The 22,935-nt window shown below is 29.1% G+C and overlaps 5 protein-coding genes across 5 annotated transcripts; 4 read left to right on the top strand and 1 right to left on the bottom strand.

Annotated features, from left to right (window-relative positions):
• The first annotated feature begins 5,018 nt into the window (after positions 1 to 5,018).
• Positions 5,019 to 7,377, top strand: LOC126835537 (STE20-related kinase adapter protein alpha). The gene is made up of 3 exons (XM_050568197.1): positions 5,019 to 5,604; positions 5,679 to 6,198; positions 6,491 to 7,377. The coding sequence occupies exons 1-3, from the start codon at positions 5,201 to 5,203 to the stop codon at positions 6,671 to 6,673; spliced, it is 1,107 nt and encodes a 368-aa protein (XP_050424154.1). The 5' UTR covers positions 5,019 to 5,200; the 3' UTR covers positions 6,674 to 7,377.
• Positions 7,378 to 17,064: 9,687 nt separating this feature from the next.
• On the top strand, positions 17,065 to 18,637 carry LOC126835532 (uncharacterized). Its single transcript, XM_050568192.1, has 3 exons — positions 17,065 to 17,453; positions 17,551 to 17,709; positions 17,999 to 18,637. Exons 1-3 carry the CDS (start codon positions 17,393 to 17,395, stop codon positions 18,220 to 18,222), a joined length of 444 nt encoding a protein of 147 aa, XP_050424149.1. The 5' UTR covers positions 17,065 to 17,392; the 3' UTR covers positions 18,223 to 18,637.
• Positions 18,638 to 20,413: 1,776 nt separating this feature from the next.
• LOC126835363 (cytochrome c oxidase assembly factor 4 homolog, mitochondrial) lies at positions 20,414 to 21,290 on the top strand. The gene is made up of 2 exons (XM_050567888.1): positions 20,414 to 20,606; positions 21,055 to 21,290. The coding sequence occupies exon 2, from the start codon at positions 21,081 to 21,083 to the stop codon at positions 21,288 to 21,290; it is 210 nt and encodes a 69-aa protein (XP_050423845.1). The 5' UTR covers positions 20,414 to 20,606; positions 21,055 to 21,080.
• LOC126835361 (peptidyl-tRNA hydrolase 2, mitochondrial-like) lies at positions 21,283 to 22,665 on the top strand. Its single transcript, XM_050567886.1, has one exon. It carries the CDS (start codon positions 21,283 to 21,285, stop codon positions 21,754 to 21,756), a length of 474 nt encoding a protein of 157 aa, XP_050423843.1. The 3' UTR covers positions 21,757 to 22,665.
• LOC126835362 (uncharacterized) lies at positions 21,748 to 22,685 on the bottom strand. Its single transcript, XM_050567887.1, has 3 exons — positions 22,477 to 22,685; positions 22,207 to 22,389; positions 21,748 to 22,125 (listed from the first exon to the last, which is right to left on the bottom strand). The coding sequence occupies exons 1-3, from the start codon at positions 22,532 to 22,534 to the stop codon at positions 21,908 to 21,910; spliced, it is 459 nt and encodes a 152-aa protein (XP_050423844.1). The 5' UTR covers positions 22,535 to 22,685; the 3' UTR covers positions 21,748 to 21,907.
• Positions 22,686 to 22,935: the final 250 nt, after the last annotated feature.

The following is a 22,935-nucleotide window of genomic DNA, read 5'->3' as shown; positions in this document are numbered from 1 at the left end:
GAGGTTTAATTGAAAATCAGCTTGGCTGTCGGTCACAGACCCCACTTTTGTTTTTCATGCCCTTATGTAACTACTAAGTTATACAACAAAAGCTATTAAATGAGCTGTTCACGTTGAAACGTTCAAACATTGGGGAAATTCATCATTAGTATAAAATGGAATAGCAAAATTCCAGCTTAAGAATATAAACTGAGTATGTAATTTTTACCATAATGTCATTTATACCCTTTTGTAATTTATCATGTAAACCATTTTTACTCGAGTAGCAACACTACTAACCACAAATCGTTTACAGTTGATATTTAGGTAGACGAGGAGTTTAAAAGTTTACACATTTATCCTCAAATTTAGGAGAACCCGAAAAATTGTAAATTTTTCAATTTTCAATTTGATTTTTTATTTATTGTCCAAAATATTGATAAAAACCTACTTCTCCCACTTTGACAATTTCTTAAAGTGCTCATTTATATTGTGTTGTTTAAATAAGGTTTAAAAAAAATTGAAATAAGTAATTATATAGATTTTTAACGTGATCATATTCTAAATAAAACTTCACCAAATATAATATTATACGCATTTTAATAATTTATTACACTTGAAAATGGTATCGTGTGGATTTTGTATGTTTACAATTCGCCCACCCTTATACAATTATATAAAAGATATCCTGTGGTGTAATGGAACATTGCACTTAAAAAAATAAATATTATTTATATTATATACTATCATAAGTTTGCCTTTGAAAAATAAAAAAACAAGATATTTGTTTTAAACATAAAAATCATTATATAAAAAATACTGTCAGTCCTCATAAGTTATTTTAATTAATTTCATATAGCAGCTGTTATATCTACTAATATGACTTCAACATCGACATGTAGGTGAGAACGTTATAATTATACTTAAAATCCTTAAGTTCAGGGTCACAGTTCACACACCTCTCTCGTCAGTCGACAAAATAAAAGCCTAGCCGGAGTTTTTCACTAACCTATTCTATCCATCTAATCGCACCTATCCTCAACAAATTCTTAAACCCAATGTTAAAACGCACTTTACATTACTAAAACAACACTTTAAAAGTAATAAAACCACTTTGGATAACTATGATGGGCTGCAATAAACAAATCTTAAAAAATTACAAACTGGCCAAATCAAAACTTTCCGTCGGATTACCAACTCTCCTTACTATATATCAAACGAAATTCTGCACAATGGCGTTTACATGAATACAGTATTTAATGCGCTTTGCTGTCATATACCAGGTACCACAACTTTAGAAGGTGATCCTTCTAAAAAATTAAAACGTAAATAGTGCTGAGACCTATTACAACAATAAACTAACGAATACATTATAAACAAAATAATTATAAAATCCCCGTAAAGTAACGTCGATAGACGGCGTCCTAACTCGTGTCACGCACTATATTGTGAGTATAAAAAAAATATCAAATACTCATATACGAGATGTACTTATTTTACCATATTGTAAAGAGTGTATAATGTATATTGACAAAAATAATCCCCGTGAGATAAATAACTTGCCTTAGTTCTTGCATGTTGCAAACAAATCGAAATATTAATAATTTTATATATTTATAATTGTTTACATATACAGTAAAAATATTAAATAGTAACTTTTCAAAATTCAGTTATCCACAAACTGTTTCTTTGTGAAACTTGAAATAAAATGTACAACCTATTTAGTATTAAAATATGCAAGACTTTTATTGTTTTTCTCTTATAAAACAAAAAATATACACTTTTAAATAACCATTGTATTATAATTCTTTTACCAACAATCAAAACCATAAAACCATTGATCGTTGCGTTTTAGATAAGTACCTATTTGCATGAAAACATCATTAATCACTTCTAAAAACAAATTCGTTGGCATTGTTCAATAGCAATACAGCAATATTCGCCCCAACTACCCAAATGGCGAACAAAACAAACAGACAAGTCAATCAGAAATACAATATGACGCAGCCAACACAAAGAACATTATTTATTGAACGTTATTATCGCGGATATCTTTTTTTTTTGTTCAGCGACATGCATAGATGAACACATACCCCGGTGGCCCAAGTACATATTATTGTGATCGTGATTCGACACCCCAAATATAATACCTTTATACTGCGTTTGACGGCAATAATCGCGGCTTGTACAACCAACGAGGGAGTATGATGAATCAAAAGCAATGAAAACCAATAACAATCACAAGTTATCGCAATCAAATGCTTAACATTGAATGTATGCCACATGCCTACAATTTGTACAAATTATACGGATTTTTATTCTTATGGAATTCATTAAAAATCAATGGTTGACGTGTAATACTTACTGTTTAAAAAATTATATACATAATTAATGCATTCTAATGACTATTGTAATATTTCTTCGTAACTATATAATTTAGAAATATTTGTGGAGTTTAAAAAACGTTTTATCTAACCTTTAATAATACTTATTAAAATTAAAGGTATGTAAACTAGGGTTTATAATATTGTAAACATATTTAATTTTATCAGCTTTTATAGGTTTTTAATAAATTACGTTATCATTTTTTATTTTTTACTGTATTGGTTAAGTTATACAGTCATGAACTTTATTACTGCGAAATTGAATTTTAAATAAACACTATAGAAATTATATTAAACAATACTCTGGTTTGAAATAATTCAGTCAGTAATCAGTTATATTATTATCCATAAACTAACCTACATCGATTAAGATTTTATTGCGTCAGTGTGTAATCTAGCATATGGCTTTGTATTATAACAGTATTTTCAAATTCCTTTAAATTATCTATACTCTTTCTTACGAGAGAACATGATACTAGAGATTTACATGGAGATTTTTGTTTACTTTTTTCCTTTTTAACGCTAATTTAGAACTTGAGATTTGGAATTATAGCTTACATTTTGACGCAATTTTAGAACTTTCTGAAAATTATTACAACAGAAAACGGTACTGCTCAGAACTTAGAACTTATTTACTCTTGTATGCGACTGCGCAGACAGAGTTGCACGTTTTGGTTATATATGCCAATTTTTTTTTTAGTCATTATACCAAATCAAATTTGGAATTCAAAATATAGACACATTTTAAAAAACAAATTTTCCAGATAATATTGTAAGTATTGTCAAGAGAGGAGAATTTAATGAACTTCACCCACATTTAATTACTTAACATACAAATAATTTCTTATTATGATATGCTACTTAAGTTAATCGCTCCAGGTGTTTTCGCTATACCTACAGAGTTGTTTAATATAAGACTAGAGAATCGCAAAACAAATACCTACATCATATTTTAAAATCAGTAATATATGTTTTATATAAAAATAATTTTTGATTTATTCCCAGAAGGAACAATGGAGTCAATTTGTTTGTATGGGACAATTAGATAAGAAATGTTATAGAAAAAAACGAAAAATTTTAGAACGATATATATTAACTACAAAAAAGAGTATAAAGGGTAGGTACTAAAGAAGTTTTGAAGGCAATAGTAATAATCAGATACAAAATATATTACCAATAAAGACTTATTATTGTAGCTACAAGAAAAAAACTCAAAGTTGTTTTTTAAATAAAGTTTTTACAAAATAATGCATATACCAAACCTCTTAATAAATGTAGGTAAAGTATGGATGATCTTACAAGGCCAAGGCATTTGATGTCTATTATTTGCAGATGATGTAGTCTTAATTGACAAGATTATATATTAATCAATTAGTCAGTTAAATTATAGAAATGGAATGAGTTAGGCATAGAAAAATAAGGTTTCAAAATAAATAAAAGTGTCTAGGTATATGAAATAATTAGTTGAAGTAATGAAGAAGCTACAGAAGAAGGTAGTTGTCGACTTGTTATACTTGGAGCCTAAGTTGTAAAAAGAGTAGAAAATCTTAAATATTTAGAATTTGTTAGATATGTGAACAAAGAAGTTGAAGTAAATGTAGTAAATAAAAATAAATGGTTAGAAGACTAAGTAAAATGTGGTAAAAAGGTGTCATTTAAAGTAAAATTAGGTTGTTTATAGAACTGTAGTGAGGCAATTGTTAAAAAGTGAGTGTTATTTGTTAATTATATTGTAAAATGATGTAGAGGTACACTAAAATACATTATGAGAGCTGTCAAGCAGCCCTAAAGTGGGCACATGTTATAATAAAGACAACATTGTAGTATACGGAGTGGATGGAAAAACATTGATTAATAGAGAAACCTAATAGTTAGTCTACTTAAAGCCTAACGGCTAAAATTATAAAACATGGAACATGCTTTAGTATGCTGGCTTTTGAGTCTTGAATAATTATTTCCGATATATTATCTCCTTGCAATATATGATAGTATAGTCTTAAATGTATGTTATGGTCAAATGTTTTTTAGTAGTTTGTTAATATTTGGCCTTAATCGGTTTATTGGCAACATTCACCTGGTCAGTTATTTTGTATAAGTTTAACCATTAATTTAATTGTGCTCGTTGTGAAATTATTTTCATTTATTAGGATGAATATTTGGTTACCCATTTAAAAAAAATACCAATACATGGATTTGTACCTTTCACGGTTAACTTAAAACAATATGAATGTAAATCAATTTATCTATCATATAAATAAAACTATTATAGTGGTCATATATATTTTGATAAATCATAAAAAAACAATAAATATCGTGGACAAAACAATAACGGTACACAAAATGGCAGCCTCTTACCAGGGGACTTATTCATAAGCTGCCGATTATAGGCAATACGCGTTCCATATTTTGAGTTAAGTGGCACAGCCTAGTCACAGACTATTTTAATATAACGAAACAGTTGGGACTTGGATTGTAAGATTTGGAAACATAATAGGTATAATATCCGTATATTAAATATCAATATGGGTTTGTTTTTCAAAATCACGATGCCATTAAAAAATAACAGCTGATTTCATTATTATTGATAACGAGTTATCTTTTGGGTTTGCTTGGCTTTATACTGATAAAGTTATCTTCACGATTAAAGATCCTAAATCGTGACATCAATTGACTAAGTACGATTTGTTGTGATCGAAACAAAATTAATAACATTAAATGATCGGTTCTTTCAATTTTAATTTCACTCATTTATATAATTTGTACAAAACTAAAAGCATAACGTTGTGATTTATAATTATTTTAGTGACAATTTAAATCAATATTTAGTTTTATTTAAAATGAATTTTGAACCGGATCTCAAACAATATACTATGTGCTCCGTGTTAGGTTCATGTTTCTCTGATCGTGCAGTTGTGTTCCTAGGTAAACACAATAAAAGTGGAAATTTAGTAGCTATGAAAAATTTTAACCTAGATACATTGTCCAAAACGGATTGTCAGCTTATTCAAGATGAGATTTATAACACCAGACAATTGATGCATCCAAATCTTATATCGTATGTAACATCATTCCTGGACAAAAGTCAGCTATATGTTATATTTCCTTTAATGGGATATGGTTCATGTCGTGATCTATTACGAAACCATTTTGTAGAAGGTTTACCAGAAATAGTGATTGCATTTATACTCAGAGATGTATTGTTGGGTCTTGAATATATACACAACAAAGGTCTTATACACAGGTTTGAAAAAATTATAACTTAAGAACTATCAAGTTTGCTTATTATTCATTAATATTGCAATAATAATTCCGTAGGGCGATAAAAGCAAGTCATATATTGGTACGAGCTGATGGCCATGCTTGTTTATCAGGCTTACGCAACATGTGTCCTATCGACAAGCGGTCAAACTTGCATTCACTACCACTACAATCTGCAAACAATTTAAATTGGTTCAGTCCAGAAATGCTTGAACAAAATCTACTAGGATATAATGAAAAGTCAGATGTATACAGTTTAGGAATCACAGCATGTGAACTAGCCAATGGTTTCGTTCCTTTCGCTGAAACTGAAACTACATTAATGCTTACACAAAAAGTTAAAGGCCTTATACCTCACTTACTTGATTGTACTACATGTTATCCTTTTGAAGATAATACTGCTGACAATGGATATCAGTCTGAAGAAGCATTTGGTATTAACACTGCCCCCATGAGTAGTATTTATACAAGAATATTAACTGAGCCATTCCATAATCTTGTTGAACTTTGCTGCCAACGAGAACCAGAAACCAGACCTTCTGCATCTGAATTACTGGCGCACAATTTTATTAAACAAGTAAAATTATTTAAAAATACTAGCACAATCAGAGCCAATCATGTTAATTATGTATGACATTACAAATAGACCCATAAATATACAAATGACAACTGTAGACAGTGGTCACCAAGACCCTGCAAGACAACTGTTGCCCCTTGACAGTGGCACTTAATATGTTAAAATATAATTCAATTTAGTATTATATCTTTTAAAATGATTTGTAATTTTAAAGAAATTTTATTTGAAATGATGAATGGTTAAATAAGTTTGATGTATCGCTTAGAATAATCAAATAATTGTTTACTTACAGGTAAAAAGAGATAATGAAAAAGTGACAGATTTGTTACGACCAGCCGTTCCATTGTTGAAAACTAACGTTGCTGAAATAAGTGATGACCTAGCATCTGTTGGAGGTATTTCTCAACAACTTAGCGACCTTGATTTACTTACATATACTTGGGATTTTGATCACAATGATACAATTTCTACATAAATATCTAAAAATCAGTATTATATAATTGCATACTTAAATATTATGTATTGTTATGCATTTATTTTTGTTAGTCTTCTTAAAAAATGTAAAAGAAAAAAATAATTTTTATAAATTAATACCATTCTTAATAATACATACCCTCGTACCCATTAACAATAATTGTTATCATAATTCATAAACAATAGGTATTTTCTTTGTAATAGTAATACTTAAAATAATTTTCATTATTTACTTTGATTATTATACAATGAAATATATATTCTGTGGTTAAGACCTAAAGCACACTGCTAATTAATATCATTATATCAGAGTTTCATTATAATAAAAGTTCAAATTTTAAATGATAGGCAAAAATAATTAAATCTAAATTTTTAAGATACATTGTTTTAATGAAACTTTGATACTTTAATCAAACTCTAGTACCTCTGCTACACATTAATCACACCTAACATATTGTGTAATCACAGCAAAGTACAAATTACATGTAAACGGAAACGCTCGAACAAATTTTAATTTGCAGAAATAAACTAGGTATCAAAAACCTGTTAAACATTAGATAAGAACTTTTCAAAATACTAGTAACATGTTTAACTATGCAATTTATGTAACACTTTCTACTGGAGCACTATATGGTCTATATATTATATTATATATTTATATTGCACTTGAAACTATTATATGTCTATATGTATACCAAAATTGAGTTGTAGATATTTCGAAATATATTTATTATTAAGTATATGTGAATAATTTGTTTTGTTGTAAATGTAAATAATTGTATGTAAATATTCATATTTTGTTATGTTTTCAAATCCTATCTTGTTTTGTTGATTGTACAACAATTATAAATGTAAATATAAATTTATTTTTTACTATTATAAAAATGTATGTACACACACATATATATATACATGTATACATATGTTTATACAAATTTTGTATAAACGTTTTTCCTGTTTAAGTGCATTTTTGTTTTTAATATTCTTTTACTAAAATATACTAATATACATCACATTTCTTCGTGACACTGCATAAAAGTGTCACTGAGCCACTGGGAATTAGCACACATCATTCTTATAAACAAAAAGAGATTTCATAATTTTTCAATAATAATAATTACATTTTGGATAAAAATATAGTTGTATACTATTATGGTTTACTTGATGTCATTTTTTTGTGGATATAACTTCTGTAAAAATATATTGGTTCAATTCACATAAAGTTATATATTTTATTTTTAAATCATACATTAGTTATTATTGACCATCCATTTGTTGTCACAACTCGCAACAAATGTTTATGTTTTACATTGATACAATTATGATTACATTAGTTTACTGATGTAATGCAATAAGGAATACTAAGTTGGGTTAGGTTAGAATGTTTATAGAAATAATTTAATACAAATTAAATATTTTTTGTTTTTAATTAAAATATTATAGAACTTTGCAGTTATTCATAATAAATAAGCATATAAGTAATATGTAGTTAAGTTTTGTATTTTTTTTTTTTTGCCAAGTTAAAACTGTTATTACAATGCTTTTTACTGTTTTTTACATACTCCACAGTCCACAGTGAATATGTCCCAGGTTAAAATTAGTTATGTAATACATTAACTGTCTATTTAATGTAATCGTACAAGATAATTGAGCATTTCGGTTATGATATTTTGCTACTTGATTACACATTTCACTACATACTGTAAATTATTCATAGCCATCGTTTTCAAACGTAATAGTTCTAAAGTTAAATGTGAGTGAAACTTCCACCGAAGTGCTGCCCCGCTGGACGTTTCTTCATTCAAACCTTCATGTTCATTAATTCTATTTTTCCGCACTTATTGTACCTTAATCGTGTATATATTGTAATATTATCTAAATAAAAAATAAATAGTAAAAAATATGAGTTTTTTAAGGCGAATATATTTATTAAATCATGTTGAATACGATCACTCTTTAAAAAATCTAATATTATTCTTGATATAATCTATTATTTCTATTTTAGTACTTAGTTGTTAATATTTCAATATATATTTCATAATCAAATAATTTATCGTGCCTAAAGTGATCTATAATAACTAACTGAGTAGTGAGCATAGATATATGTAATAAACTAGATTGCTAACTGTACATGCTACCAATAGAGAAGTTTGAAGCAGCCACTTTCCGCCATTTCGGTGGGAATTAGAACCTTATCACACGAGAATAATATTTGTTTATAATAATCACATATATATATATATAATATTGATAGAATAATATATACAGATATATATTATATGCAATCTAGTTTATTATATATATCTGTGGTAGTGAGTGTTACATTAAATTATGATAAATAATTAATTATTTTTTGTAACCATCTATAACAGGTATACAAAATTTGGTATAATATGTTTGATATTGGTTATCATTTTTTTTAAAATATCAAACTGATTATAAAAATTAAAAAGTATAAAAAAATCGATTGTTTCGTAAATTTGGGTACGGGTTGCTACAGTTACCACGAATGTTGCATGCCACGACTCGTAGTTACTCCGACATTGCTTTATCAGTCATTTGCCACGAATATAATCTACTTCGAATATACAATTACTACGATTAGACGGTTAGCCCGAATTTAACATACCCGACATCGTAAAGTAATTAAAGAATCATACAACAGTTAACCCGATATTGTGATACCACGAAAGTATTTTACTTCGACTATACATGATAAGAATACTTGACCACCGGGCATAATGAATTTAATATGTTATATTACATTATATTAAATTCATTAATTACGTTTTATAGTATATTCTTTATTATCAATTGCACATTTTAATATACAATATTTTTTTTAATTATTGGGTAAAACCCTTTGGCAACAAAGGCCATTGTAAGGGTTTTATTAAAATAGTTGATATACATAATTGAATACAGTAGACTATACATTTAAAATAGAAAAGTTAGACAAATAAGATAAGAATTTTATCAACTATTTTTTTAATAAATAATTATATAAATCTGATTGTAATATAATATAATTTAGAAGGTAGGTGATTGCTTCAAATTGAGGCCCAAGGGTTTCAGATAGATTTTCGAATATATTATTGTTAATTCGTTGTGACTGGTATTATAAACAATTATTTTTAGGTTTTAGAGTCACTTAAAATGGACAATAACTTACAATATTATAAAATAATTGTAACAATATAAAAGTTAGTTTTTAATTACGATTAATATGTGAAAACAAATTGGTATTATAAAAAAGTAATAATATTGAACCAGTGTTTCAATTTTAAATCAACTGTATGTGTAGAGTATAGATCTTTTTCAAACCGCTGTGTGTGGTGATAACGATACATTTCATATTTTTTGTTGAAAAATTTGTTGACGTATATATCTACTGTTTATTTTCAATTAAATAACTTACTGACTTATTTTATATATATGTAAATTATTTGTTTTAGGCCAATACTATAGTGAAATCATAACCGACGCGTGTCCGTTTAGAAGATTGATTGCTACTTCTATCTACTCTGTCTTTAATTAATACAATAAGTAGTTATTATTGTTACCATTGGTTACAGACTGTTATCCTATGCCGTCACCGATTAATTTGCCTGTGGCCAACAGAAAACTTACACCATAAAAGTTCATTTTTTGTTATTTATGAAGTATTTTTTAATAATTAGTGCCTATCTAATCTCTATACTCAACCCTAATTTAAATTGACAGTTTTTTTTTTCATTATACAGTGTCTTAACCGACTTCTCTTAACGCTTTAGTTTCTTAACGTGCACACACATACGATACTGATGTACAAATAATTAAGACATTAATTATTTCAAATTTTTTTGTTTAAGCTGTACAATTATGATCACTACATAGAATAAAAATTATTTTAGTTTTTTTATATATTTTTTTTTTAATGATATATTATTTCACGTTAAATTGGCATTATTTGAATATATTTTAATTATTTCATTTAATAGGATGATTTACCTATATAAATATGTATGATCACTATCGAGTACTATCACTAACCGTTTGGGGTTTTTAAAATTGTTTTTTGACTTAATTTGTGGTTTTAATATTTTAACTTTGGAAAATTCAGACATTGTAGGTAAGCTATGTGGAAATCAACAATTCAAGCTAAGAAAAATCTAATAATTGTCATTAAAGTTGAAAATATAGTTTGTATTCTTTGAAATTGACAAACATATAACTTTATTTTTTTAAATCATGTATCTGATTTCACTTTCCAGATAATTTTTTTTTAGGAAGTATTATTGTAAATTATTTAGTAGAAAAACATTTATTTACCTATCTAAAAATAACATAATACATGGATTAATTTAAAAAAAGTTTATTGTTGTTAAAATAATAATAATATATATATATATATAAATATAATGAAAAATATTTTTTTAAATAATAATAATAGTATATTTGATGCACTGAATAAAAATTGTTCAGATCTAAAAACAATCGATTTTTAGTTTTATACACCTGGGGCTACTTTTGTGTGCTTAAAATTTATAAACATTATTGACATAAAATATCTATGTGTTCATTCCGCTCTTATAAGAAATAACTATATTACATGATCTAATTTATTTTAATCACATTATACATAGCAACATCTTATGCTATTGTAATCATTCCAGTTTTTACTCCCTGGCTTTATAATACTTATTTAACCAACGAGTAAATGCATTTTTACACAGTCTTATTATAAAAAATTATAGGTATGTTTTTTAAAAGCATCAGCAAAAGTCCCTATATCATCTTTTTAAATTCTTAAAACAGTTGTCTTTAGATTATTTTAGCGTTCAACATTTTGTGTTCTTAGACCGTTTTTATGAGTAGTAATCAAAAATCAAAAAAATTGTCTGAACATTTATTTTTACTAACTATTTAATGTTAATTTTTTATATTATATGTATGTATATATATTTTTTTTTTTTGAGCTGCTGTTGATATAGCTTGAACTAAATTAGATACTTATTAATATTGACTATTTTGTTTTTTTTTGTGGTGTGATTTCAGACATAGGGCATAATTAAAACATAAAAATAAAATATTAATTTCAAATCATTTTATTGCATTTTAACATTTTGAAGCATGGTGGTATAAGTAATATACCACTTTTTCAAAAAATAGCCTACTCTCGCACAGTGGTATATATTTATTACCACCTTCATAATCATGTTCAGAGAAAATCGGAGAAAAAAATGCTGTGCTTCAAAGGGTTAAAATTTATATTGAAAATCAACATTTAATTTACTATTTTATTATTTATAGAAGTATAATATAAGTATTTGCTCCACCCTAAAAAAGTATAGTAAATCTATAGATTTTGCTATATTTTTTTAAATTGATACTACATAATGAAAAATAAAATTATTTTAAAATTTTTGATTATTATCATTTAGTAGGATGAATTGTTGGTTAGCCATCTAAAAATATATCAACATATGGATTTATACCTTTCATGGTTTACTTAAAAAAGTATTAATGTATATATCAATTTATCTATTATGTATAAAATATGTCTGGATAAGTATCAAATAATTTAGGTATTTTATGCACTGAATATTATTATTATTATTATCATTTTGTACTCTGGCCGTTTTTATAATCACCGCCGGACACTCGAATAATCAAAAATATTTGCTACAAATTATTTCAGACATTTCATTCATGTTTTGTACTCTTGAGTTCCTAAGTAACCGTCACACAAACATATCATTCTTCCACACTTTTAAACTTCTAATAACCAACAAACGTCAGACCTTAAGTAACAAAGTACCTTTAGCATTAAAGATCCAGATCCAAAAACTAAAAGATTTGCATCGAGACATTTCATTTAACCTCTCTTTGGACATTTTTATAAGCTCTGCCAAATAGTCGATCAAAAATTAAAATAATGTATTTATCACTCTTCACTTCTTTCCCTTTTAAGTTTTAATATAAACTCTAGACATTTCATTCATGTGATTTACTCTTGAATTCTTAAACACTTATGAACTTCTGTTAAACCACCAGACCTTTAATATACATATTTAATGCATTATGCTGTTGGTTACATTCTAAACGTACAGTACGTCATTACCGAAAAATGGCATAGACGGTGATTTCTGAACAAATAAGAATTTTAATTCAACCAATATCTAGACATATAACGTATACGTTTGAAAAAGTTTTGTTGCACATAGGAACACCATATCAGACATATACAGACTGACCTCTAAACATTTCTTTCTATTTTTAACCATAGCTATTACCAAGCCCGTGAAGTAAACAACACCTCAAACAATTCAAATTAAAAAAAAAAAAAAAATTGTCCTTTAAGCAAGTAGCACACTCGCTTTAGTAGTAGGACGTTTCTGATCTGACAGATAGCTAGACTTGCACTACAGTTAACCGGTACTTAGCTTGCAAAACACTTTTTCGAAACTAAGTATGAACTATGATTACTAGATAAAGGTACGATGAATTATAACGGTATACTTTAAAACGTAGTGAGCTGACTCGACGCCGTGGCCGGGCACCCCCCTCGGAACTGCTGTGTACAGACATATAACATACTACGTTTAAACAAATTTTGTTTCACAAAGGTAAACCTTAACAGACATTTAGCTGACTGTCCTCTAGACATTTTTATCTGTTTTCAACTCATAAAATTAAGCGGGATGACGCCGGCCTATATTGATGACGTGGTCTATAATATAACAACTTTTACCAAAGACAATTTCCATTGTACACTTTTTCCCAATGGCCAGCTTCTTATCAAGCCTCTTTAACTTTTTAAAATTTTAATTTAAACTTAATTTTAAACCTGTTACCTCCTCATAGACTGTAGCCTACAAACCTAGGATATTTTTAGTTGGCGAAGCGAGTGAATGCCAAAACACTCGGAGACCTGCCGTCCTTATCAGTTTTCAATACGAATTCCGCCCGCTGATAAGGAACTGGACATTGTTAGTTCATAAAAATTGGTAAAAGTGGTAGCAACCCAAGTAAGCAACACCGGACACTTGATATTTATTAACCGTCTAACTTCTAGACTATTCTTTTCAATTCAAAATTTAAAAAAATTACAGATACATAGCTAGACTTACTCTACACTTAATCAGTACTTAGCTTGCAAATATTTGTCCATAACTAGGTATGAATTCTGATTACTAGATACAGCCTATAGGTACCATGAATTATAACGTCATTCCTTTAAGACGTATTGCGATGGCTCGACACCGTGGCCGGCGCAACCGGGCACCCCCATAGGAACCGCTGTGCACTGACTTCCACATACCGTGGCCGGCGCAGCCGGGCACCCCCCTCGGAATCTGTGACCTCCCCGAAAATACTTTGCAGCGAGAGGACGTGAGCGTGCCCGGCGTAGCCGGGTACAGTACCAGGAATCTGTGACCTAACCGCCCGACTCGGGGGCCTGGGGGCGGAGCTCCCAGCTAGAGCGAAGCTCTAGTAAAATAGATAAAGTAGTAAAATAGCGACTTGGTTTTTAAAGCCCTTGTGTCGGTAAACTTATTTCGAGTAAGTACATAATATTTTAGCTTAAGTGTTTCGACATCAGGGCAATTGCCCCGAGTTCCCTAACATATTAAACAATAACATCCGTATTAACACAGTACATATTTATTAGGTGATCATTAATTAAGTGTATTAGTATCACTAAGGTTTTCACGAGAAAGGTAATAAACAGGACAATTTTTCTACATAAACTTAAATAACTATTAATTTACAAAACTTAGTCGACGGCCAACCACATGAATGACGGCCACGGCGAGGATGGCTGAGACGGCGGTCAACAAAATGAATGCGACCACAGGGATGACAGCTTGAATAGATAGAGAGAAAAAACAACGTGATGGGTTCAAACACGGCGGCCGTAGACAACTAATAATTGTAGTGGTCTCCAACATGATAGTACGGCCGTTTTTCCACACCTGAAAGTCTGTAGATATGAGTTCAGTAGAGTCAAACAAGTTAAATATACCTGGGTTCAATATTAACAGAGAGAAAAAAAAAGGAGACTGACAAAGAAATATTATCAACGCGTTGCAGTATGTTGCTTTTTGTGGAAACTAATGAATGTGTTACCTCAGTGTATGGCCCTAAAGCCACACGGGGCTCGGCAGTTCACCGCCTCCGGACCGAACCGTCGATGGTATATGCAATATGGTACGGGCTCCCCTATGCCGTACTCCTGCACTCCTGCAAATCCACACGGCAGTATGCAGTTTACTGCATCCGCGCCGTGTCGCCTGTGGTACACACACGGTGGCTCCGGCTGTCCTGCCTCAGTTGGCCTGTAGCCGCACGGAGGACGACATCTGTGCGCCGCCGACCCGTATCTGTCGTGGTAGTAACACGCAGGTACTACCGGTGCAAGTTCTACCGGAGCGGGTTCTACCGGTGCAAGTTCTACCGGAGCGGGTTCTACAGGTTCAAGTTCTACCGATGCGGGTTCTACCGGTGCAGGGTTTACAGGTGCAAGTTGTACCGGTGCGGGTTCAGCCGATGTAAGTTCTACCGGTGCGGGTTCTACAGGTTCAAGTTCTACCGATGCGGGTTCTACCGGTGCAGGGTTTACAGGTGCAAGTTGTACCGGTGCGGGTTCAGCCGATGTAAGTTCTACCGGTGCGGGTTCTACAGGTGCAGGTTCTACAGGTGCGGGTTCAGCCGTTGCAAGTTCTACCGATGCGAGTTCTACCGGTGCGGATTCAGCCGGTGTAAGTTCAACCGGTGCAAGTTCTACCGGTGCCGCGTCCCACCATTTCTTTTTGGCCTTGAACACGAGAACAATTTTTATTTAAACTAATAACTATTGTGCTGACACTGACAAAACAGCGAGCCCTGGTCGAAGGTGTGTCATTGAACATGTCATCAAACAATATGTATGTTCATACGCATACCTTATAGAGCAGGTAACCGCCGCCAGTTACCGTTAGAACGGCGCCGCCGGCCCACAAAATCTTCTCCATAGAGCACATATTTCAGAATATTAGATATAATACTTGAAACGCAAAAACTGTATTTCCAACAAAAATGTCGTTTGCTCGTGAAAAGCTGAAAAACAACTGAAGTCTGAGACGGTTGTTATCGCAGCCGTTTTAGCATAGTAACACACATTTCAGCCAGCAACCAATGTACTCACGACTGGTAAGCACAGTAGTGGTAATTTATTCAATTCAATTGAATTCTAGTTATTAATAAAGTAAGTTACAACGTTAAAATAAAAATGTTGTTAACTTTATATTGGTAAATATCATCTGCTAGCGGTGCTTAATTAGACATACTTCCCAATGTTGGATTTTAATTTTTAATACATGTATGCATTTTTCGACAAATTTTCAAGGTTTTTTAGGAAGGCGATTTTTAATTTTCTCTTTTGAAGATCTCCAAAATTATTTTTTTTGAAAATTCAATGATAGTTTATTTGAGTTTATTTTAGGCATAACATTTTAAATCAAAAATGGGCTTCCTAAGAAACCCAGACAATTTGTCAACAAATCCACACATACTTTAAAAATCCAACATTGAGAAGTATGTCTAATTAAGCACCGCTAAAACGCATGAAACTAGTTGTGCTCCGACCCCCTTAAGGGGTAGATTTACTAAATTCTCACAATGTATAGGGAAACACTTTATCAATGGGTTGGCCTTTTTTAATTTCTTTGATATTTATACTTAATATTTTTTTATAAAAAACATGCTGCGGTCCCCTTAATGTTATTTTAACTTTGAGTTACATCTTGCTGAACAATTTTAAACTTGTTTTTACTCAGATTATATTATTTATAGTTTTATATAAATTATTTGTTGGGTCATGTCAGTGTAAATGGAATTTAAGGTCCATATAATGTTTATCAATGTAAATGTCCTATAAAATAGCGAAATCATAACATTAAGATTTTTTGATAAGTCATGTCGATGTAACAGGAATTCGAGGTAAATGTAATTCGAAGCAATAATTAAAAATGGAACTTTGATGTAACTGTAAATCGTGGCATAAAAAATAAAAGCGAAAACATATTTTCGTTGTAAATGTATTCGTGTCAATTGTCGTCGTAGCAATTGTCATTCGTAACAAAAATGTCGGAGTAACATAACATCGTAGCACGCAACATTCGTGGTAACTGTGTTATCCCTTTGGGTACTATACATTACATTTTTAAATGAGGGAACAAGATAATATGTCGATTTTATTTAATAAAGGTAAATGCTGCACCGAATTGAATTATTTCAACTTTACGGTAACCTGTGGTATAAAATGGTCGATAATATGAATTGACCAATTAGGAAGCAACATTTCAAACGGTCAACACGAAATACGCGAACACAGTAGCAGTGGAAATTGGAATAGCGCCTTATTACGGCTATCGTCGTGTGTACTTGCTACATGGTATAATATAAATGTTACATTACTTAACTGGGAATTTAAATACGCATGCGTCGTGTATTGCAGCAATACCTGAACAGCGACCTTAGGTTGGTTCTCTGGAACTACATATTATTGCAGGCATACTCCGTCTTGAAGCATATGAAGGTTTATGGTAACACTTGTTTGATTTGATAACAGACCCAGACAACAGCATAGGAACATTTTGGGCGTGTGATTCAAACTGAACTAAGAAATTTATATAGTTATGACTTATGTGGTTTATTAGTTAATAGTTATATACTTCTTTAGAAAATTATTTTTACAATGCATTCAGTATTTTGTTTGTTGTTTTTGACTTCACTGATTTTATACAATGTTCATTCTGGTAAAGTCTATGCCTTGATATAGTATATTAACTACTTATTAACACTATACTCAACTTTATTAAAAAAAAACTTAATATCTTAAATTAACATTTTTAGTTTCTGGTTTAATGTGCTGGCACTGTGACTCACTTCACGATCCAAAATGTGTTGACCCATTTGACAATAAAACTATGCCAATGAAGGATTGCAAACTGGAACGACTTGAAACTTATCCAACCTACCGCGGTACAATGTGTCGTAAAATTCGTCAAAAAGGTAAATGCAAACTGTATAACTCTTTTTTAAATTTGTAGTTAATGGGATTTAACAAATGACTGTTAGCTCCTACTATATTTACAATGTAGGAATAGTTTAACAATATTGAAACTAAACGTTAAACTCTACTTCAATTTAAGTGGAGTTAGTATAACAACCGTAAGTTAATTAAATTATTTATTAGATTTTCTAGTGGTGTAAGCTGAAATCTCAATAAATACAATTTGTGTATAAATTTTATTTCTATATGTTTTAATAAATGCAAAAAATGTTTTTTTAATTTCATTAGTTTATGGAAAATGGCGTTACTATAGAAGCTGTGCTTTTTTGGGAGAACCCGGTATTGGTGGAGATGAACGTTATTGCCTAATGAGAACTGGAACAAATAACATATTTACAGAATATTGCACATGCAATTCAAGAGATGGATGCAATGGTGCATTGTCAGTGTCATTTTCTATATTATCCTTTATATCAGCACCTACTATTCTTATTTTTACAAGACTGTTATAGCGCAATCATCCAACACTATATGAGTAATATTTATGCAGCTTAAAACAACAGTATTAATTATGTTATTTTTTAATTTAGTTAACTTAATTTTTTTTATTTTGATATATCGATTAGGTAGGTAAGGACATATTGTTAAATATCTTTTTTAAACAATATTTTTTTTATAAAATGAAATATTACAAACAAAAAAAAATTTACTAGCATTATTTAATTGTTAACTGGAATTATTCCGTCCATTAATATTATAAAATAAATTTATATATTAGTATATAATACCTGTATGTATGTGTTCAGATTTAGGTTTTTAACAACCTAAACATTGTTTTATTAAAAATTTGTACCATTCGTACATTTAACTTTGGTAACTAAAACTTTTTTTTTTATCAACCAATATTTTTCAAGTAGTTATTGAAAGTTTATGATATATAAAAACATTGGCAACAACATAATATTTTTTTTTTAGTTTATTGTTAGAACAAAAAAATAACTTAAATTATCTACTATATCATGTATTTATTTAGTATACATAAAAAAAAAAACAATTTTTTAAAATTATTATTGCTGCTTTATTGTTTTTAATCCTAGAAATCCATGATCTTCTATTATACATTAATGTATAACTATAATTTGATTAACTACGATGTTATTGCAAGTATGTTTGTAAAATGAAATTGTAAATTTTTATTCAAATGACCAATTGAAAATGTTGTTTTATACTGTGTTTAATACTTTTCTATACTCTGACCCACGAGAGAATGACTTTATTCCGTGCACTAAGACTGATGGTTGTGAGTGCTGCTAGGCTGATATTTTCCACCGATTATTCTAGTGCCCGAATTTCGTGCACTTCGCCTCTCACTGATCGTCAATTACAAGTTTCCTATCGGTATGGCGTATACATATACGGAAGGGAAATCGATGCACAGCGACAGACAAATTTTTAGTCATTCTTTCGTGGGCATGAGTATAGTAATTTTTTTAATTAACATACAAAACCATTCAATTTAAATAATGCATGTTCTTTTTATATTCAATAAAAAATAAAAATCATTTGAAAAATGAATGACCAAAACAGTTTTCAAATTTTAGTATTATATCTTTGTTTTTTTTAATCATTGAATAAATAATTTTGATAGTAAAAAGATATTAATTGTATAGTTAAATTTTTTTGTTTGTGACTATATTTTTTTATCTGCTACATCATTTGAGAAAAAATTTCTTTAATTTTATTTACAAATATTTTTAGTATTTAAATAATATTTAATGTTTTTGTCTTTTCCAAAATAATTAGGTATCCCAAATTGTTGTAAAGATTTAAGCAGTTCTTACGAGATGGTCAATAAATTAGGTTTTCTTGTTTTAACCCACATATATGATTTTATGTAATCACGATTAAAGTTTTTTCATGTTTGAAAGTTATAAGTTAAAGTTAATTTTTTAACAATAAAGCTAAATTGAAAAAATATTATTTATAACTTTAAAAGTTATAGAAATTTAGTGTTAGGAAAATAATATAAAATATGCATTTATACTTAAGTTATAAAGTTAAAACTCAAATTTAATTAAATATGTAAAACAATATTTATTAATAATAAATGTTTCTCCGCTATTTTTTTCAAAGTAATTTAAAACTACATTGCAAAATTATAGAAGTCATACTAAGCCTATTAGATATTAATGTAATACATTTTTTTGATTATAAAATGTAAATATGATGCATATATCAGGTTGCAAAAACATTCACTATTGTTTAATGAACCATAGATGTTTAGCGGTTTCTTAAACATAGTTTAGTGACCCGTGATTCGTATATTAAATTTTAAGGAACCATTAAATGTACAAATTATTTGTGCTCTTCGCATTTTTTTTCTTTGCTTCTGCGACTAAAAAGTTTTTTCAAGTTGGGAGGGGAGTTTTGCATAACTATTAGAATTTAGAACTTTTAATTTAGGATAAAGGCATAAAGCTTAGTTTTTAAACAATTTATTAATATCTATGGCTTACTCAGTATAATGTTACTATATAGTTATAGCTTGTAGACCAACAGCTAACTAGATATTAGAATATAATAACCCATAATGAATTACCAAGATTAATTAATAATATAATAAAATATATCTATAACCAATAATTCTACCGGGTATGATAACTCAGTTATCACTTATCATTTTTCAGTTATCACGAACATAGTCAGACATTACTTATTGGCACATTGTGATTTGTGGCTTGTGCTATATTTTATTATAAATAATATGTTTCACTCATAACTAAAAAGATTTCTTTTGTCATATATCCTACAAAAATAAAATTAGATTTTGTTATTAGAAATATTATGACATGACATTTTTTTTTGTGTTTCAGTCATACCCTATTTGCTCCAACAAGTAAGTATATTTGATTTGCTTACATACTTACTACATAGTAGATCAATAAGATTCAAATTATTTCACAAATAATATACTTTATACATTCATAACCATGAGAATATGGTAAAACTATAACAAACATTGGAAATTTAACATAATACATGTGGCATACACACAAAGTTTTGGAGTTTATTTATTATATTCAGTTATATTTTAGTCTTGAATGAATATTCTATATTGTACAATTTTACTGTTAAAACTTGATTAAAAATAAATTAAAGAAAATTTAATAATTAGTCTTTTTCTTATTTTATTTGGAAGTTGTTAAAAAATGATCTATTTAAATAATATTTATTTAAGTATTCTTAATAATTTTAAATTGTATTAGTAATATATAATTTTCAAGACTCAATTTGATATTATATTATTCTTATAGAAATATTTGAAACTATCAATTTTTGTTTAGACATTCAGTGAACGGTACACATTGAAATGCACTCTCATGGGGAATCAAATCAAGTGAAAGACGATGTAGATCTACTTGAAGAGCTATTAAATAAGACAAACTGTGCTCATTTACATTATAAAGTTCAAGATTGTATAGCAACTACTAAAGATTGGAGAAAATGTCAAGTTGAAGTAAAAGCTTTTAAAGAGTGTATTGAAAAAAATCAAAAATTAGCTGATAAAAACAATGTTTGAACAATCTAATTATGTGTTAGTAACATCATTCGTGGCAGGTGTAGTTATGGGCACGTGCATTACTTATGGATACCGTAATTTCAGGCCATTATTATCAGGTTCTTGTGGTTTTAATAATAAATTAGTCTTAGTAGTCAGAAATGATTTAGGAATGAGCAAGGGCAAAATTGCAGCTCAGTGTTCACATGCTTCTGTTGAATGTTATAAAGCAGCCGTTCAGTACAAGCCTCAAATAGCTAAAATGTGGCAAATCACTGGACAAAAAAAAATTGTTCTCGGTATAGAATCGGGAGAAAAAGGACTAACTGAACTGTCAAAACTTGCAAAATCTCATAAAGTTCTTTCATGTATCATAAGCGATGCTGGAGCAACACAAGTCAAAGCAGGCACAACGACTGTAATAGGAATTGGACCAGATAACTCTGACATCATTGACAAAATAACTGGACACTTAAGATTGATTTAAAAATGTATTTTTATTTTTAACATTTAAGTAAAAGTATTTATTAAAAAATTAGTTATTCTAATAGTCAATATAAAAATATAAATGTTTGTTTTTATTGTCTACACAACATTATTTGGACGGAGTTGGTAAATAAGTCTTAAACAAAGCCAGATCAATTATTAAGAATAAACATAGTTATTAGTGAACACAACGTGGTTATAATAACAGAAAAAGGTGAAATATTAATTGAAGAGTTGCAGCTGTCTTCTGAACAATAACATTCTTCCCAATAAACACCATTCCATTCAACTCCCCAATTGCATACACCAGTGACACCTGTGTCTGAAACTGATCCACAACGGCGGATGACATTTCGCCAACGCCCATCCCCTATAACAAATATTAAAACATTTAGTATATATATATATATATATATGACTTCATATTATAAATAAAAGTATTTTAACTGACATATAAATCCTCTGAGCCCTTGTTTGGTAACCTTTACACAAAATGTTCCGGGAGTGTGCGATTCATCACTAGTACATTCGACAGGTATATGCCGATCTTTGTGGAACTTTTCATATGCACCACAGTTGTCAGATCCTTTGGCATCACTGCTAGTTGAACACTGATAGCATTGAATGCTGTAAGCTAAAAACAATTACACTTTAAACAAATTGTATATTTCTTTTTTAAGGGCGTGACAAAGAAAGACCACACCTTTTCAATAAATATTACCTTTTCGCAGTAATGAAAAACTAAATATTAAAAAAAAACACACTACACTGAAATTCATTATTAAGATTGTTCTATGCTATCCAGATGGTCAAAATACAATTTTAAAGCTAAATTTTCCAGTAAATAGTAAATACTATAAAGTTAAATGTAAAAAGCAAGTAGCAACTATAATAACGAAAAATTATCAAACAAATAACAATTCAAAGTAGACAAGTAGTGAATCTGTGAATGATAACTAGTGAAAACAAAACATAATATTATTTCAGTGGTTCTCAGCAAATCTTTTTTTTTGTTTGAAAGCCAATAATATATATTTTATAAAGAAAAAATACGCACCATATTCCATCTAAAATGTTTCGCCAACAATAAAAATAATAAATTATTTTTATTAAATACTCGTTATATTTTTATTTATTGTATATTTTAGAAAAATAAAATTATAATACAATTTGTTTATAT

The sequence above is a fragment of the Adelges cooleyi genome, unplaced genomic scaffold (assembly GCF_023614345.1).
Source record: "Adelges cooleyi isolate 19-005CV unplaced genomic scaffold, UGA_ACOO_1.1 ACOO_flye_CR_arks_rails_tigmint_CR_PRNA_23, whole genome shotgun sequence".
Taxonomy (NCBI): Eukaryota; Metazoa; Arthropoda; class Insecta; order Hemiptera; family Adelgidae; genus Adelges; species Adelges cooleyi.
This window is presented reverse-complemented; position numbering and strand designations above follow the sequence as displayed.

Bases quoted from the DNA above. Each gene is read 5' to 3' on its own strand.
- LOC126835537 (XM_050568197.1), top strand. From the start codon at position 5,201: ATGAATTTTGAACCGGATCTCAAACAATATACTATGTGCTCCGTGTTA. The intron at 5,605-5,678 runs GTTTGAAAAAAT...ATAATTCCGTAG, and splicing joins AACAAAGGTCTTATACACAG to GGCGATAAAAGCAAGTCATA. The intron at 6,199-6,490 runs GTAAAATTATTT...GTTTACTTACAG, and splicing joins CGCACAATTTTATTAAACAA to GTAAAAAGAGATAATGAAAA.
- LOC126835532 (XM_050568192.1), top strand. From the start codon at position 17,393: ATGCATTCAGTATTTTGTTTGTTGTTTTTGACTTCACTGATTTTATAC. The intron at 17,454-17,550 runs GTAAAGTCTATG...TAACATTTTTAG, and splicing joins TTTATACAATGTTCATTCTG to TTTCTGGTTTAATGTGCTGG. The intron at 17,710-17,998 runs GTAAATGCAAAC...TAATTTCATTAG, and splicing joins TCGTAAAATTCGTCAAAAAG to TTTATGGAAAATGGCGTTAC.
- LOC126835363 (XM_050567888.1), top strand. From the start codon at position 21,081: ATGCACTCTCATGGGGAATCAAATCAAGTGAAAGACGATGTAGATCTA.
- LOC126835361 (XM_050567886.1), top strand. From the start codon at position 21,283: ATGTTTGAACAATCTAATTATGTGTTAGTAACATCATTCGTGGCAGGT.
- LOC126835362 (XM_050567887.1), bottom strand. From the start codon at position 22,534: ATGAATTTCAGTGTAGTGTGTTTTTTTTTAATATTTAGTTTTTCATTA. The intron at 22,390-22,476 runs GTAATATTTATT...AATTGTTTTTAG, and splicing joins TTTTTCATTACTGCGAAAAG to CTTACAGCATTCAATGCTAT. The intron at 22,126-22,206 runs GTCAGTTAAAAT...TATTTGTTATAG, and splicing joins AGGGCTCAGAGGATTTATAT to GGGATGGGCGTTGGCGAAAT.